General features: G+C 52.9%; 1 protein-coding gene across 1 annotated transcript; it reads right to left on the bottom strand.

Moving 5' to 3' along the window:
* Window positions 1-346: 346 nt before the first annotated feature.
* Window positions 347-17,484, bottom strand: ASXL1 (ASXL transcriptional regulator 1). Its single transcript, XM_086622728.1, is given in 13 exon segments — window positions 347-3,454; window positions 4,202-4,600; window positions 4,602-4,818; window positions 5,215-5,320; window positions 5,795-5,891; window positions 5,981-6,144; window positions 6,564-6,716; window positions 6,998-7,091; window positions 7,434-7,531; window positions 7,606-7,726; window positions 9,774-9,882; window positions 12,693-12,775; window positions 17,409-17,484. Coding segments are annotated over 13 exon segments (4,620 nt in total). The 5' UTR covers window positions 17,469-17,484; the 3' UTR covers window positions 347-535.
* Between the last annotated feature and the right edge of the window lie 261 nt (window positions 17,485-17,745).

Raw genomic sequence — 17,745 nt, 5'->3', positions numbered from 1 at the left:
CGGGCACCACCTCCTGCTGCAGCATCCTCAGAGCGCACGGCACCGTCGCCGAGAGCGGCTCTTTGCCGTACAGCGGAACTTCCCACGCAAACCGGGAACGGAGATGGCAGAAGGGGAGAGTGGAAGACTGTAGGGCCTCACGGAGCGCAGCCCTGAAATAGAAAACACCCTGTTCCAGTTCCTTTGGATGCAAGATCTCCTCGACAGAGGGTCCCCAGATCGCCACAGCCAACTGCCTCTCGCTCAGGCGGCAGCCTCTGCCCGTGCGCCGCAGCACGACCGGTGTTCCCGCGACGGCGCGGAGCAGGCGGATCGCTCCGGGGCGGCGCGGCCAGCGGGGCTGGAGCGTAACCGTGAGCAAGGAAGGGTTTCGCACTGTAGGTTTTAGTGGGAAGGCAAGTCAACGTTCCTCACCAAAACAAAGTGTAACAGCATTTCTACTATGCACAGAACAGTATTTTGTGTACAGCTTTAGGACCAGTCGTCATCAAAATACACACACTGAATATGCAGTTTGTCCCAGGGCCATAATTTATTATCTCACCACAAGGCACAGTACACAAAGCTTGGAGGGTCCTATACAGTCGTCGTGACAGAAGGCCCCGCAGCCCTTACACATGATCATGGCTTTCAGGCTGCACGAGCACTGGAACGAGATCTCGTCGACGCTGCTGCCGTCAGCAAACATCTGCACGGAGAGGGACGTGTTCCGGTTCGCAGCAAAGTTCGCTTTGTGGCTTAGCTGCATCACGCTTCCAGCCAGACTTCTGGGAAAAGCTGGAGTGTTGGATGAATAATTAAAGCTGGTGGAGTTAAGCTGCAGCTTAGAAAGCTTCCCATAAAACGCCTGCTTGATATTGAGCTGGGAGGGTATGGAAGAAGGCTCCAAAGGGTGATTGTGTCCTTTTCCCGGTTCCCTCGAAAACTTAAAAAACGGCAAGTCCATAACCAGCGGAAGGCTTTGCAAATGCTCCGTCAGCTCCAGGGGGTTTTGCGCTGCATCGCTCCGGTTCTCCGCGTTCCTCTTGGCCGCGCTGCCACACGCCAACACGTTCTCGTTTTTCATCCCGCCCAGGCTGGCGCTGCGCTGCTTTGAAGTCCATTCTTCCCTTGCAGCCGGCATTCCTTCTCCTGGTGCACAGCTCTTGCTCAGAGGAATCTGTTTGCTGGGGGACAAGGTTCCCGTGGCTGAAACTTGATCCAAAGCCCTGGAGTGATGTAGTCTAACACTGGAGTTGCAAGGAAAACCAGAACCAAAGAGTTTTTTCCCTTGAACTCCAACGTAATTTTTATCAACCGATGTACCTCCTGTCTGAGTTGGACCAAGAGAAGTTGCAGCTGGAGATAAAAAACGAGGCTCCGTAGAGGCATTCAACTTCTCTGGACTTTTATTAGTGATGACACTTGTTAATGGGTCGTGCTGTGGCACCCGATGGACCTTGGACAACTCCTTTTGCTCCTCAAAGCTACAGGAAGAAAACGTTCTTTCCCGAGGGCCCGTGTCCTCAGGCTTCTGAGAGGCACTCGCCACATTTGCCAGTTGGTCTTGGCAGCTTAAAGTCGAGCCAACTTTGGAATGTTTTTCTGAAATAGGCCGATCCTCCGCGTCCTCTGCTCTAGGCAACGCTGTCCCTGATCCGCACTTCTTTTCCTGGGGATCTACAGAAGATCTCACTGAGTGGAAGTCATCACTCCTGCTTAGGGCACTCATCTTTATTCCTACATCTGGAGAAGATTCTTTGCCAAAATAGCAGCTTCCACCTCTCTCCATTTGCAGGGAGAGGCTTTCTGACTGCTTGTCCAGCGGTGGCTCTGTAGCTTCTAGCTTGACGTTGGCATGAGATACTGGGAGAACTTCTTCCAGTGGAAGGTTCCCCTTAAGCAACTGCATCACCAAAGGGTTGTTGGTTTCAGCAGAGGACACGGGCCGAGCGGAGCCCGTTGGCCGCTCGGGTTTCTGGGGCAACGCTGCGCGTGGTGCCCACCTCTGCGACGGAGGCGCAGCGCTCGCCACAGAGACGGCGGGGAAGTCCACGACGTAGGCCAGGCTGGCTGCTTCCACAGATGGTTTTGATCTAATCCTGTCACCTCTCTCGGTGCTGCTGTGGCAGGGGGAGTCTTTCCCAACCACCTCCCTACAGCTGACGCTTCTGCAACACAGATCCATCCCTGCACTCTCATCAGCTACGTCAGCTTCGAGATCCGAAGCAGTGTCTGTTGTTTCACTGTGTGTACTCCGGACTTCATCATCTCCGTTTGTCTCGAACTCCTGGGTCCCTCTCAGTGGCCCGTGTGCGTTTTCTGGTTCTGTCCTGGGGCACCTCTCCCTCAGCTGCACAAGTTTTTCAGAGGTATCTATCCTATTCTGAGAAATAAAGTCATCGTGTAGGGAGGGTTTCACCAGAGGCTCTGCCTTCTCTTCTTCCTCACTCAGTTTGCCATCGGCCTCTTCCTCTGCCTGCAGCTGCGTGAAGCCACGCCGTGCCGGGGCTGCCTCCTCCACTCCAGCAGTCGCCGCTTTGGAGGTACCACTGCCGGTGACACAGTTTTCCACACGTGTTTCAGAACCATGAAATCTAAATCTAGACACCATTTCTGGCTCACGGCATTCTTTACCCCCTGACGATGCCTCTGGCAGAAGAGCAGGACAACCGCAGGAATTTTCCTTTACGCCAGAACGATAATCCAGCCGCTCGGTGGGAGCACTGCCATCTCCGAGCTCTGACACCACCCCATCTCCCGCCGGACTGACCACAGCTCCCTGCGCCTGAGACAGGCCGTTTACTGGGAGAACCACACGTTTCAGCTGGGCGCCTTGCCTCTCCTGCGATGAGACACGAGACGGGGTTTCGGTCCTTGGGGCACGGAGGAGCTGCTCAGGGCTCTCCTCCTGCCTCTCGGAAGTTGCACTGTCTAAGGATGACCCAGTCAAGGCATCGCAGAACCTTCCAGGGGGTTGAGATTCCCCGGAGCTGGTGCCTGCAGCGCGCCCCGGATCACCGCTCCCCTCGCTCTTTGAGGAGCAGGGGCTTTGTCCGGAGGCGAGGACGGGACTCGCGTCGGCCTCGCGAGCGGCCACCTCCGCGCTGGCCTCTCCTCCGTTCAGACGGAGAGCCGGCAGTAGTTGTGCTCGCTGTAGATCTGACGAACGCTTTCCGTGAGTTCTCCTTGATCTCCTGCGCTCCGTACGGCTGCCGGACTCTCCCCCGCCGCCACCTCCTTCGTCAGGGCTTCTCCCCCCGCCGGGGCCGCCCCCGCCTCCGATGGCGGCGGTCGCGGCTTCTCGCTGGGCTCGGGCTTGCAGGGCGCGGGCTTTAACGTCGGCGAGCGTCCTGGCCCCGCTGCGGCTGCGGCCCCGGCCGGAGGGCTCCGAGTTGGGGATGATCCTGGGGCATATCTGGTAAGCGGGCTGACCTTTAACCACCCAGGGTGGTTTAATACGTGAAAGTTGAATCTGAAAGAAAGGGAAAAGCAATGAGTTCTAAGCGTTTGACCGTTTTCAGACGTTTTCATTAGCACCTGTTCATCACAGTTCTTATCACGAGAATTCAACAAAAATTCAGAATTCCAACTTAACAAAGCATTTTGACAGAACAGAAGCATGTGCCCTGTAACCTCTGCTTACGTGCCCTGTTAATAGCTCCGGTAATAATAGCTAATAATAACACGCTCAGTTAATATTAATGTCGTTTTACCAGAGCCAGCAGACAAATACGAAGTGAATGATTTGCATTTGGATCTTCAGAAATAAAAACGGTCTCCTTGACACCAGGAGGACTACCCTGAAGCTAACGAGATGGACACTTCTAGTCAAAGGGGAAAAGCCAGCAGGAATACCAAGATTCTGCCCAAAAGCACAGGAACTGAGAAACCACGCAGGATGAAGAATACGATTTGGAGGTGTCTTTTGCAAGAATTCAGCCAGTTTCAGGAAAAGTGATTTCTGTATCCACAGAAACATGAACTAACGGAGTAAGTCAAAGTTACCCTGTGCTCTGTGCAAAGACCTTGGAATGATTTTCCATTCTTTGCCCGTCTCAGTAAGGTAGTAAACTGTGGCAATCAGAGGTACTTAGCCAGCTCTGCCAGTGGAACCCTTCCACTTCTCCTGAGATGACAACACTTGACATTTTAATAACGTTTCAGTGCTACTGAGCGTGACAGCCCTGAGACACCAAGCAATTGTAATTCTCTTTCCTACCCGGATGGGTGGGACTTTTGGCTCCTCTTTAGTAGGCTGTGGCTTTTCTGGGTGAACACTTTCAATTGTGTTACGAAAGGACTGACGATCTTCAAGCCGGGGCTTCTTTTCGGGGAAGGATGCAGAGGCAGCCTCCTCAAAGCATTTCCTCTTCTGGTCCTTGGACTCCCGAGCAGAGTCCTCCTGGGGCAAACTGGGAATCCTGTTTGCAGCTGCCAAGGACAGATCTTCCGATTTACTGTGTGATTTGGAAGTCTCTGGAGAGAGGTGCAACTCTGAACTCTCCGGCTTCGGCGCTGCGGCCGAAGGGCTCGTCAGATCATCCTTCTCCAGGTCTACCTCGGGCTTCGTCTCTTTCCGAAGAGAGGGATCCGGTCCCACGGGAGCAGTCCTCTTTGGAAGCCTCCGCTTGCTCAGGTTCCCGCCGCTTGTAGAGGCTCCTCCTGGCTCTGCAGCGCAGCTCGGCCCGGGAGCGCTTCTTGAAGTGCCCGTCTCTCTGCCGCGCCGCCGCGCCGCGCGGCAGCCTCGCTTCGCCCTTGACAGACAGTCCTGTCCTGTTCTCGGCGTCCTCTTGCACCAAGTTCTGCTCCTGGGATTCTTCTTGGGTCAAGCCCAGCCTACGATGCAAACATAAAAACTAGCTGAAGGCTAAAGCCCATCCCAGCTGAAGCATTTAACCATTTGCTCACAGCTGCACCGTCACCACTGCACACCGCGACACACGGATTGCAAAGCAGACACTGAGTCAGACAGCCTGTACATCTGCTGTCCCCCGTTACTATCACAGGGAATGAGAAAAAAAAACAAGAAAGTGGAAAGATTTGGGATGGAAAATGAGTAATATTAACTTGTCTGGGAAAACAAAATAGATGGGCTACAAAATCCTGTGCGATCCAGCCAGCTTCACTACGGATTTCCCTGGAACAGTCTGAACGATTCACCCCACAAGCAGAAACACTCTGCCATCTGCATAAACACAGATAAAACAGGACAGATCAGGTAAAATGTCTCACTTTTGTCCATAGTAGTCCTCGAAGAACTTCTCTTTCCATTGCTCCACTCTCTTTTCCTTTTCCATCTCCTGCCGAATTCGAACTTGCATCTCGTGAGTGAATTCACCTGCGCGGAAGCAAGAGGCTGAAATTCAGGTTCAAACAAAACTGATTCTGCAAATGCAACCTTTTGTGTTTCAGCAGCACAGTAGCTGGACACACGAAGGACAGGTTTTCCGGCACCACCCGGCTCGCCACTCTACTATGGATCCACGTGCTGCCCACACCTCTTTAAGGGCAAGAGTTACACAGTCCCAAGCAAGTTTGAAAAAAAACCCAAACAAACATGTTTTACCAGAGCCCTCCATTTAAGGAAAGGTAAGTCTAGCACTACTTTACACCTCCACCACTTTGTTCTGAAGGTCTCACGGCACCAAAGGAAAACACATCTTTGATTTTAAAAATAAAAGTTTGGGGCAACGTAGCCAGATTCCCTGCAAAGCTAGACTAAACTCCCGCTCGTTAAGTGCCCAAGAAAACCCGAAAATGCCATAAAATGAGCACTACTCCCCCAGCCACCGAGGAAAGCAAACCTACTGACCATCAGCCAGCCGCTCCCGCCAGCTCTGCGCGGCGTGCGTGAAGAACTCGTTGTTCAGAGCGCTGCCGCTGAGGCGCATCAGCCCGTCGGCCCCGACCTGCCGGACACAGGGACGTTTGCTCCGGTGGCCCGCCAGCACGAGGCCGTGCCGGGGATGGAAAACTCCCAAGAGCTGCACCCCCATACCTGTCTGTCAACTTCTGGGAGGAGGTAGAGGAGCTGCTGCTGGAAGTGCGACGGGAGCGCGTTAAAGGTTCGGGAGTTGATCAGAGCTCGCAGGTTCGTATTGACCAGGATGGAGCCGGGGGTTTCGAAGTCGATATCCTCACCCCTGTTCCGCTTCATCTGCCCTGGAGTTTAAGGGCAGGCAAATAAAATAGACATTGTTGGGTAAAAGGATTTCAGCATCACGGGCAAGAAATTCATGTCGAACTACTACAGCAAAAGGAGCAAGGCAGACGGAGAAGACCGCAGTATTCAGGTGTGAAGACAGACTCTCAAACCCCGCTAATTAAGAGACACCCATCTGGAATTTTGGTATGAGGTCACAGTTCTGTCACATTCAGGTACAAGTCTTGATGCTGCTCCTCAGACTAGGCAAACTTTTAAAAAAACTGTCTCACAGAAGGTCTGGCTTAGGGGCCTGAAGATCATCATACGCCTTCTGGAGAAAGAGAACCTTGATCTTCTCTTCTCAGATACACACAGACTCCAACACTGCCTGCTTTTTTGGCCAACTCTTCTCCTAACTTCAATCAGAAGCACCTACCAGCTGTGGGCTTGCGGATACCCCTGAGGAGCTGCGGAGGATCCCTGTTGATTTCCGTGCGGCTGCGCAGCGTGGCTTTGCACGGGGCCAAGGAGCTGCTGCTGCTGCTGGACGTGCTGCTGCTCTCCCCGTCCGCGTGCCTTCCCGCGAAGCCTGAACGCAAAACAATGTCATAAAAAACAGCAAAGAGCAGCAGAAGCCCAACTTAGAGCGGTTCAATGTAGAAGAATTATCTGCTAATAACAGATCCACTACTGCAGGGCAGTGCCCAGTCACCAACTATTTTGAGGGAGAAAAACACGCACTCTGTACAGTCACGTGCATTCTCACTAGAGTGAAAGCAGCCCTCAGGCAAACTTGAAGATAACTAAGGGCTACTGATGGAAAGCTCTGGGCAGTCACTAGAAGAGCACCAAACCAAAAGCAATGCTCACCAGAGGCAGACTCCATGTGCGCCCCGTTGACTTTCAGGGGCGTTAAGACAACACGTGGCAGCATTACACCAGTCTTTTTCTTTTGTTTGGTTGTCTGCAGTCCAGAAAGAAACCAAAAACAAAACAAAGGAACAAAGACATTTCAGAGAGGTAAAATAACCTTCTAAGCAGCACATTCCTCAGTTAAAGAACCACCTCGCTCCTGGGTAAACCTTCAGGTGTTGTTACCTTTATGAATAGCAGAGAATTCAAAATGACTTTCCTGTACACGATCCCTCCCCATACTGCAAACTCCTCACCTAAGGAGACAGCCCCATAACCCTCTCTGAGGCACCTGTGCACAACCAGGGCCTGCCACACTCGCCCAGCCATCACACAGTAATGAAAGTCCCCCTTGAGAGGCTTCACACCACCCCTCAGTCCCACTTTCCCCTACCTGGGAGGCAGTTCTGTAGCTCTCCCTGGTAGCAGCAGGTCCCTTGCTCTGAGATTCAGTGGAACAGGAGGCGTTAGAGGAGGTTTCATCAAGAGACACTGAAAGAGATGGGCACTCAGTCAGACACAGAAGTAGATCCTATAGTCTAAGGTCAATGTCATTAGACACTTACCATCGTTGTCACCACTCACAGTGCTTGCTTCATTGGACTCGCAACTCTCTGCGTCTGCTGTATCCTCCAGCTCCTCTCCTTCCGGCACAGACAGGTTCCGAGACCACTGCAAGGCATCCTTCTAAACGGGCAAACAGAACTGGGATGGCTACAGGCCTCCCTCCCAAGCACTGCAACTTACACCAATGGGAACAGATGGTTTAGTGGAGATAGTTGGTAAGCTTAATTTTTTTTCATCTTTCCTATGCTAATCCTTGAGGCAGAAAGATATTTTTAAGTACATTTGGGCTCGTAGCGGAACAGAAGTCACCTACACTATCGGCACACCTCATAGACACCTCCCAGACAACCAACTCAAACATATCCAAAATACAGAAGGTTAATAATTTGTCACACTCTTCTGCAAGCAAGCAGTTTCTAACAAAGAGAAATATCTCATTCCTACTGCAAAAGAACAGGCAGCACAGAGCAGCCAACTACTACAATAGTAAGCTTAGGAGATGTATTTACTACTCGTATAATCAAAGTTATTTCAATTCCATCTGTTTTCAGCAGAATATGGCAACTCAACACAATTTTCTGACAGAAGGAAAAAAAAAGATGCAAATAAATAGCTGAGATACCTGTTGTCTATCAAGCTGGTATTTATCAGGGAATCCAACAATACAAAACAATGCAAAAGAAAAGCCTAAGACCAGAAACTCCGGGGTGATCTTATAGCAGCCTTCCAGTACTTAAAGGGGCTACAGGAAAGCTGGGGAGGGGCTTTCTACAAGAGCGTGTAGTGACAGGACACGGGGCAATGGCTTTAAACTGAAAGAGGGGAGATTTCGATGGGATCTAAGGAAGAAATTCTTCCCTCTGAGGGTGGTGAGGCACTGGACCAGGTTGCCCAGAGAAGCTGTGGCTGCCCCATCCCTGGCAGTGTTCAAGGCCAGGCTGGATGGGGCTTTGGGCAATGTGGTGTAGTGGAGGGTGTCCCTGCCCATGGCAGGGGGTTGGAACTAGATGATCTTTGAAGTCCCTTCCAACCCAAACCATTCCATGATTCTAAACATTTTCAACATTTAAGACTACTGGGACAATGAACTAAAAATAAACAACATTCCAAAGAGACCTCACGGTCTGAGGAAAACGGTGACGCCACATACACACGGAACGCAGCAGAACACACAACAACCAACCAGAAGAATGAATGTACAACCTCCTGTCGAGATTTTACGTGTAGCTACGAGCTCTCAGACCAATTTAATTTAGTGACTGGCTGTGTTCCCTGATGGCTGGCAGAACGGGAGTGAATGGGACTGTTTCAATAAGCGGCCACCTGAGCTGGACACCGAGTGCTGGAATAAGAGGATTTCTCTTGCTTCTGTGAGTCAAGAAATAATAGGGTTTTTTAAAAGGAATTTATCATATTAGCATGGCCAGCAGGTCGAGGGAGGTGATTCTCCCCCTCTACTCTGCCCTCGTGAGACCTCACTTGGGAGTATTGCGTCCAGTTCTGGAGTCCCCAACATAAGAAGGACATGGACCAGTTGGAGAGGGTCCAGAGGAGGGCCACGAAGATGATAAGAGGGCTGGAGCACCTTTCCTATGAGGACAGGCTGAAAGAGTTGGGGCTGTTCAGCCTGGAGAAGAGGAGGCTCCAGGGTGACCTTATAGTGGTCTTCCAGTACCTCAAGAGGGCCTACAGGAAAGATGGGGAGAGGCTGTTCAGGAGGGCCAGTTGTGATAGGACAAGGGGTAATGGTTTTAAAATAGAGGGAGGTAGATTCAGGTTGGATATTAGGAAAAAATTTTTTACCATGAGAGTTGCAGAACACTGGAACAGGTTGCCCAGAGAGGTGGTGGATGCTCCATCCCTGGAGACGTTCAAGGCCAGGTTGGACGAGGCCCTGAGCAACCTGATCTAGTTGGAGATATCCCTGTTCCTTGCAGGGGGGTTGGACTAGATGGCCTTTGAAGGTCCCTTCCAGCCCTGACCATTCTATGATTCTATGTATGACTGAACACAGCTGAAAGGTACAAGCTCTAATGAACCCCGGAATTCCAGACACTCTTCCACAGGAGGATCCCACGCGCAGCACGGTCAGCTCACGCAATGCTCCGTGGCAGTTTCACGCTCAGCTGTGAGTGCTGTGACACGACACGCAGGGCTCGGCGCTCACCTTCAGCGTGAACAGGCTGATGCGTCCAGGCAGCTTGTAGAAGAGCCCGTCGCCTCCCCTGGAGTTGGAGTGGAGCATGGCGTTGAGGCAGGCGAGCGGAGAAGTGCCACTGAAACACAGGCAGACAGAAAACGGCGAGTTTTAAGAGATTCTGACCAAGAAAACAGCCCAAGACCTGTTTAAACGGGCACCTTTTGGGTGGCTGAGGGGAACGGAGACGATGCTCGTTAGCTTTACGGGACACACGTTCCGTCAGAACAGCATCACTGTTCTCCTTTTCGACCCGTGCCTCAGCCTCAACACATCCCAGCAAAGCAGCTGGCAGAAAACAGGGAACATCATGCCAGTTTTGAAGTCACTCTCAGCCATTTTTAGACATTTCTAACTTTTATTACCTGTTTCTTCCTTTTCTCTGCTTGAAGCTTGCAGAGTTGGATCGATTTTACAAAAAAAAAAAACCCCAAATTTATTCAGCAGTAGAAAGACATAAACTGTACAGATACGTGTTTCTGCAACGTCTTCCCAGACAGGTCACAGACAAAACTGGACCAGTGCACTAAAAGGCCTGATGCACTAATTTGTCAAGTCCTACGTAACTCCCTGGTTAAAGCAACCATCCTACGCTCCCACTGGGGAACTTCCGTGCCACATAATCTCATGTTTTCCAATCAGTCACACATGCACAGGCAGAAAGTTACCTGGAAGAGACATTAAAGCCGTATCGATTTCCTTATTATTAAAAGTGAAACTGAAAACTGGATGGAGACAAAATATTTCAAAGAAAATAATTCTCAAATTGAAAACTTAGAACGATTTCTGTTTCCACCCTGAGCATGCTTGGTTTTTGGACATTTCTCCACAAGCCTTGGCAACAGACAAAATTACCCTGTCTCACTTTTAGATGTTATGAAATAAAATTTTCAGCCTTCTGTCCTGTTAGACAGTGTTTTCCCTTCTGTGTTTCGCAGAGCGCTCCAAGCACGCTGAACCAGCCACAGAGCACGCTTTTTAAAATGGCAAAATACACAGTTTTCCCAAAAATAAGAGGGGGAAAAAAAAAAAAAAAATCAAACAGGGAAAACACTCCCAGGAGCCCGAACTCAGGAATGGTGCTGAGCCCAAGCGCCCTGGCTCAAGCAGGAGCCACGCAGGACCATCCGTGCCAGCCGGACAGACAGCAGCCCTCCCAGCAGAGCTGCTGACCCCCCACCATGGAACACTGCCTCCGGATTGACCCCAAGGGAAAAACATCCCAAGCCACCAAGCTATCTCCTTCAGGAAATGGAGTTTCAGGAAGGGCTTCTATACAAGCACCAAAGTCCACGGCGTGCTCAGCCACGCGGGATCCCTGCCTTTATTCTGGGAACAATTATGCACCGAAGAAAAAAATCTTTTCTTAAAAGCAGAGAATTGATGGCTGGGGAAGGAAAAGCAGATATCCCGAGGGAAAAACACCATCTTGGAAGGAACGATTTAGCTCTGTGGAATTTAACTTGACACACGCTCCAAAGTCTGATCTTTAGTTACGTACTGCGACAGGTCACGTGCCAAAACTGGGAGAGCACCAGGGTAATGTGGGTGTGCGACGGGACCCGCCGCCCCGTTGGCAGAGGACACCGGTGCACGCGGATCTCCAACGGTCTGCGTAGGTGGAAGGACCGACGGAAGAAAGGTGCAGAGTATGGATGGAAACCAAGATGTAGGGAGGTCCTCAGTAAACACCAGTCCGAGTTCTGCTCAGCGCTGTGGAACCACCACCCACATCCAAACCAGCGAAGCCCTCCTGGGCAAGGATCGCCAGCGGCACGTGGGCATCCCAGCGGCTCCGACGCAGCAACACGCGCCGGCATCGTCCCTCTCCGAACAACGGCAGCTCCTGCATCACCCGTTTGCACTGTTCGAACCGCCCCAGCCGATTCCCCATTCCGGACACAAACAAGGAGCACAAACAAGCTAGCGAGTTGTTGGGTCCCAGAAGAAACTCGTTGGCCTTCTGTAGCTGGGTGAAGTACAGGTTCAGGGGACGCAAACGCCGTGATGGAACACAGTTCGCAGAGTCGAGGTGAGGGGGAAGCAAGGCTGGAAACAGTCCGCACATCTGGATCCCCCAGAATTCAATCAATGGGCAGCAGCCAAACGAGACTATTTTCTCTGTCACCAGTAGTCAAACTATTTTTTTTTTCTGCCACGCAGCACTAACTGAGGCATTTGGATCTCATGGTTACCTCCTTTCTTTGATCTGCAAGACACTCTGTATTTATCTTCTACTGCTCTCACAGAAACAGATGGAAAATCACAGGAACCTAACCGAGGGAAACAGTGTCCCACTCCTGTTGTTTCCGAGGCTTCATATCAGGTTCTTCTCCACATGAAACCCACCTTGAGACGGGCATCTCCTCTGTACAGCGGCAAGAGCCACAACAGCGTGAGCTGCTCTACCACAGCGCTCAAAGATCAGAGCAGAAACCAGCATATATCAAAGAAAAACGTCTTTCTTGAGTCTCCTAAAACATAACATCTGCTCCAGAAATGAAGCATCAGAGAAGACAAAACTTAAACTATTCTCAAACTGGAGTCACAACAGCAGAAACTACTGGGAGCTACTTGCGAGAGAACCATACAAGTGGTAAGCACAACGCAGTGCAAGAACCTGATCTGCTCTAGGCATTTATTTTACAATAGATGGAACGAAGGAGACTCTCTGTGTTATCAAAAAATCCAAGAACAGCTTCCAGTTGTTGTCAAAGAAAAAGCCTACCTGTATATAAATGTCTATACCATCATCTGAAACTACCATACTGGAAAGAGGAAAAAAGGAAGAGGACAAGCGGGCTGGAGACGAGGCAGAACTGCAGAACCTTCGCGTGCAGCCTCCCCCACGCGCCACACTGTGTTTCAGACAAGATCATCAATACTAACCTCATTTCCTTTAGTCCTTCAGCCTCTATGACCTGCAGAATCTGTTTCGGGGTCATAGGAGCATCGGAGTAATTTTCCAGCACCTGAAAAGACAGAAAGATCACGTGTCATTACAGAATTTGCTTCTGCGTTCACAGAACTGCTCCATCAGCCGCGGCTCAGATCCAATAACCTGCCTCAAAACCTCATTCATCTGCAACAGACACACACGAAAAATTTCAGGCTACCTCAAGACTCGATCACGGTAAGCATCACGAAAGGCTCACTTTAATCTGGTCCCTAATTAACTGAAATCCAAATGTGAAGGAGGGAAAAAGCAGCAGAATTTGGCCTTGACCCCACAGCAGGAAGGCCAGTGGAAGCTTTACCACGGACTCCAACGTGTGTTAGACCCAGCTGCTGCCACAGAGAACCTTCAAAACCGTACAGTGGTCTGCAACCTCCAACGAGGTACAACGTTCTCCCTGCCATGGACCTTCCTACCTCTCTATAAGGCATCCAGTATTTTTCTGGCAACGAGAATATTTCTGTACAACTGTGCAATTCGATAGCGTACCTTCCTTGGATTACAGCATTCATTGCATCTTCGCTCCAGCTCAAGAAGGGTACCACGGGTAAGAGTCAGAATTCTTGCCAGAGGAGGACAGAATTCAGAAAAGGACAAGAAGAGTGAAGGATGTGGAAAAAAAATGATGGGTAGAGACACTAAAAAGATTTGGACTGTTTGCCTTTGAAAGAAAATGGGCAACATCAGATATTAAAAAGGCAGTAAAATCAGTAACAACTCATCCTTTCACACACTATCTGAAGAACAGAATTGCCACCTAGATGTGAAGAACTTAAAGGCCATTACTTTTTATTTAAAGCCTGTGGAACTTACTGCTCCAGAACATCTGGAAGCAAGAACTTCAAGGATTGAGAAAGAGAGCCGGGCATTTTCTGTGGATAAGAAGATTACCCACACAAACAGGAAACAATGCACAAAACCAAGCTGCAGTAGATGTACACCACGCTGTTTCTTCGGGAGCGGATCACCCTACAGCTGCCCCACACGTGCCGTCTCCTGCGCCTGCCGTTGAGCCGCCGGCGCTGCTCGCCGAACGCCGAACTCGGCAGAGCTCCGGGCCTGACGGAGCGAACCGACGGCGGGTCGGGCGCAGGACGTGGCCGGGACCAGCCCAGAGGAGCAGCGACGGGGACTCGCTCGGGAGCTCTGTGATGGTCACCGCGGTCTGAATTCCCCTGATGCAACGGCCGCCGTGCCGCGCGATCCCCATCTCGCTCGCCGCCGCGCGGTACAGCAGTCAGCCTTTCGGTTTGACTCGTGTGGGACGGCGGTGGTGGAACCCAAACGCCCCGTTCTGTACCAGCACGTCCAGAACTGAGTCAGGGCAGCGGCGTGGCCGGGCGCCGAGCCCGCAGCCTGGATAAACAGGACGTTTGCTGTGCAGGGCACCGTTGGCATCTCCGCACCATCTCCAGCCTCCGCGGGTAAAGAAAAACCCAATCCACGTCACTGCACTTCTGCATTTCGACTGTATTTTGAGATAAAAGGCATTTCTTAGACCGTATTCCCCCCAACACATATTTTTCAGATGCTCGAAGACCATAAGCATCGGTGGTGCCAATCTGGTGGGGGACGGAAATTTGAGAACTACGTAACCTGAGATAAAACACAAGGAGTTTCCAGGAAAGACCAAAGAAAGTGATAAGCCATATTCAGAGACCAAACAATTTTAATTCCGAGTCAACACAGCTCCGCCGCTTTCTCCTTCACTAAGGCAAACCCCTCCGCAGGTGAGGAGGTGCCCGTGCCTTCCTCGCGGAGCGCCGTCGCTCAGGGAGCGGGCAGCTGACGAGGGGAAACGCGTCGCCGCCGAGCGCCAGAGCCACAAAATGGAACTCGCCTGCTCTGAAAAAATAAGAAAATTCTTCCCAGCTTATAAAAATCTCTCTCGAACGGCAGGCACGGCAAGCAAAACACGCAGCCTAAACGCGAGCACGAACCAGCATTTACATAAAGATAAAAGCACCCGTGCTCAGGGGAACCATTTCCAATCAACAGCGGTATTAAGGGTACCGGCTGCTTAACGGAGGACCTGGGGGAGAGAAGATCCTGCAGCTTTGGCCACCAAAGCCCCATCTCCAGCGCTGGCCCTCTGGCCCGACGCTGCCAGTGCCACGTCAACCCTCCACCAGGACCTACCACTCAAACAACGTCAACTTTTCCTTACCTCCCAAAATACATATATTTTTTTTTCCCTCCACTATTTATAATATTGATAGTGAAGAGTTCCTGTGTCCCTAATTACAGAAGTTTACATCACTTCCCCAATTACTCTCCTAGACATCTACCTCTGACAGCACTTGTTGAATAGTCTGATGGCTCCGGGTGTTGAAATGAATCTTTAAAGGCTCATTTTATGGAATGTGCATGGTATTAGCTCCGTGGGGGCAGCAACGCTGAAAAGCACTTTTGCCTGCGATTCTCAGAAACATCGAGAGGAATACAAAATACAATAGTGCACGTCAGAAAGGAAAATTAAAAGCATTTTGACAGGGAGCATGTGCAATACTGGTGTTAAATAAAGATCTATTTTTAGTGGATTTACAATCAGTCCTGCAAGCTGGAAGTGCAGCTACGCAACCGTAGGTCTCTCTAAGTGGATAACCTAGTACGAGATTGTTCTATTTCTGGTTCATCAATGGCTCCAAGATGCTGTTGAGGCTTAGACATCTCATGCACCACTGTGCCCGAGGTTCTGGCCAAAAACCAGGGGAGAGGAACCATGCAAAACATCCCTTTCCCATCACACAACGAGGCTGAGGAGGTGTATTAGGAGACAGCTGTAGAGTCACAGTCTCGTGTGCTGCTTTAGGCAGCCTACAAATACTGATTTTTTTCACCTGGTAGAGCTCAGGACATTTGAATTAGGTGAATTTGTGCCAGGTCACCCACCAGCAGTGACACGCCTGCCTCACGGAACCAGCACCACAAACAGAAACGCATAAGGAACTACTGTCCCACCAGATTCCCGCAGCGGGGTTCCACCATGGCTGCCTCGTGTCCTTTTCCAGTTTTTCAAGCAAAGTCGTGTAGGTCTGAAATATTACAATTCATGCACAAAAGGCCGCGTAATTTGCTGGAAGACAGATGCTTGTCTGCTCAGGTTTCCTCCTGGCAAGCAGTAGGAAAACTCTGACGGCCAAACAAATCTCACTCCCAAGGAGCACCAGGACCTCACTCAAATACCCTCAGCACCAGACACCGACTCACCCTTACCGTTCCTTCGGAACATTGATGTGCTCCAACACACAACCTGGCCAGGCAAAACCAAAATAAACACCCACAAAGGAAAAATCAAGGGAACAAAACACCCTCAAGCCCTCAAAATCTCTTCCTATAGATGTCCATATGCTACACAGCCAGTACACCCTCATCCTCACAAGCCCAGCACCACCAACGAGGCTACGGGAAGGGAACGGCAGAGATCCGCCCACGCCGGCTGGATCATCCCTGGCTCCAGGTACCAGTTCAGCCCTGGCTCCAGGCACCACATCACCCCTGGCTCCATGTCCCGGCCCTCCTGTACCTGCGGATCTGCCCGGGCTGCGAAGAGGCAGCAGCTCTGGGCAGAGGCTGAAGACAAGGAGCTCATTCCAGGCAGCCACAGCAGCAACCGGGCACTCCGCAGTGAGTGACACCCCCAGCACCTCCGAGTGTGCCCCCCAAAAACACCTCCCGACAGTTGGCACTCACCATCCCAAAGATGCCGCAGGTTTTTTTGGTTTATACCTATAAATTGGGTTCAAGGCAGATGCGACCTCAACGCTTTGCGGAGACAACACCCCCTCGCCACGGCGGTGCTCGAGGGGCAGCGGTGTCCCGCACACCTTCGCGGCAGACCCGCTTTTTTTGGAAGTCGAAGCGGATTCCCAAAACTCCAGAGACTGGGAACCACCTGCCGCGACGCCTCCTACACCCAAACCCGAAAACGTGGCGGCCGCAGCGCTGCCGACCCCGCGGCTCCCACCGCCGCCTCGGGCGCTGCCGGTGCACGGAGGGAACCGGTGATTCACCCCGAAACTTCTGACAGCGGCACGGCCCGGGCCGCTCTCCGGAGGCGCCGGTTCCTCCCGCCGAGCCTGACGGCGTCTGAAAGGGAGAAAACGAACCGCTCCCGCCGCGGGAACGACCCCCGCCCTGCCGGTGCCGGGCTGCGGGCAACCACCGGGGCGGCAAATACCGAACCGGCACCGCTGCGGGACGGCACCGCCCCGAGAGCGCGTCCCGGGCCCCGCCACAGCCGCGGGCTGGCGGGCGGGGGCGGCGGCCCCGGGCAGCGCGTCCCGGACCCCCTCGGCGGGCCGGGGGCTGCGCTCGCACCGCCCCCCCACAGCCCCGGGCTCCCCCCCCGGGCTCTTCTACCCACCCGGGACGGAAAACAACCGGGGAGCAGCCCCCAGCCACGGAGCCTGAGGGGGCACCGGCGACACCGCCCCCGCCCCGGCAGATATCCGGCCGTCGGGGCACAGCACCCGCCCCCCCCGGCCTGGCCGCGGCGCCAGCCCCGTTACTCGAGGAAGGGCCGGAGCCGGCGGCGAGCGGAGCCCCCAGGCGGGGGGAGGCCCCTCGAGGCCCGGCGGAGCCCCCGCGCCCCCTCCCCGGGGCCCGCCCCAGCCCCCTCCGCGGCGGCGCCCCCTCCCCCGCCTCACCAGGCGGGCGGCCTCGGCCCACGTGCGCTCCTTCTTCCTCCGCTGCTTCATCTCCTTCATCCTCCTCCCGCGCGGGGCGGCGGCGCGGCGGGCGCGGACCGTTAGGCGGGGGGGGGGGGGGGGGGGCGGGGGGGGGCGGGGCGGGCGGGCGGCGGGCGCGCGGGGCGGGGCGGGCGGGGCGCGAGGCGGGGGCGGCTCCGGGCGCTACGGGAGGAGGAGGAGGAGGAGGAAGAGGAGGAAGAAGCGGCGGCGGCGGCTCGGGCCCGACATAACAACGGGGTCAAAGGGCCGGGAAGCGGTGGGGGGAGAGGGCGGGGCTCGGCGACGGTGGCCGCGG

Source organism: Tauraco erythrolophus, chromosome 18 (genome assembly GCF_009769465.1).
Source record: "Tauraco erythrolophus isolate bTauEry1 chromosome 18, bTauEry1.pri, whole genome shotgun sequence".
In the NCBI taxonomy this organism is placed as follows: Eukaryota; Metazoa; Chordata; class Aves; order Musophagiformes; family Musophagidae; genus Tauraco; species Tauraco erythrolophus.
This window is presented reverse-complemented; position numbering and strand designations above follow the sequence as displayed.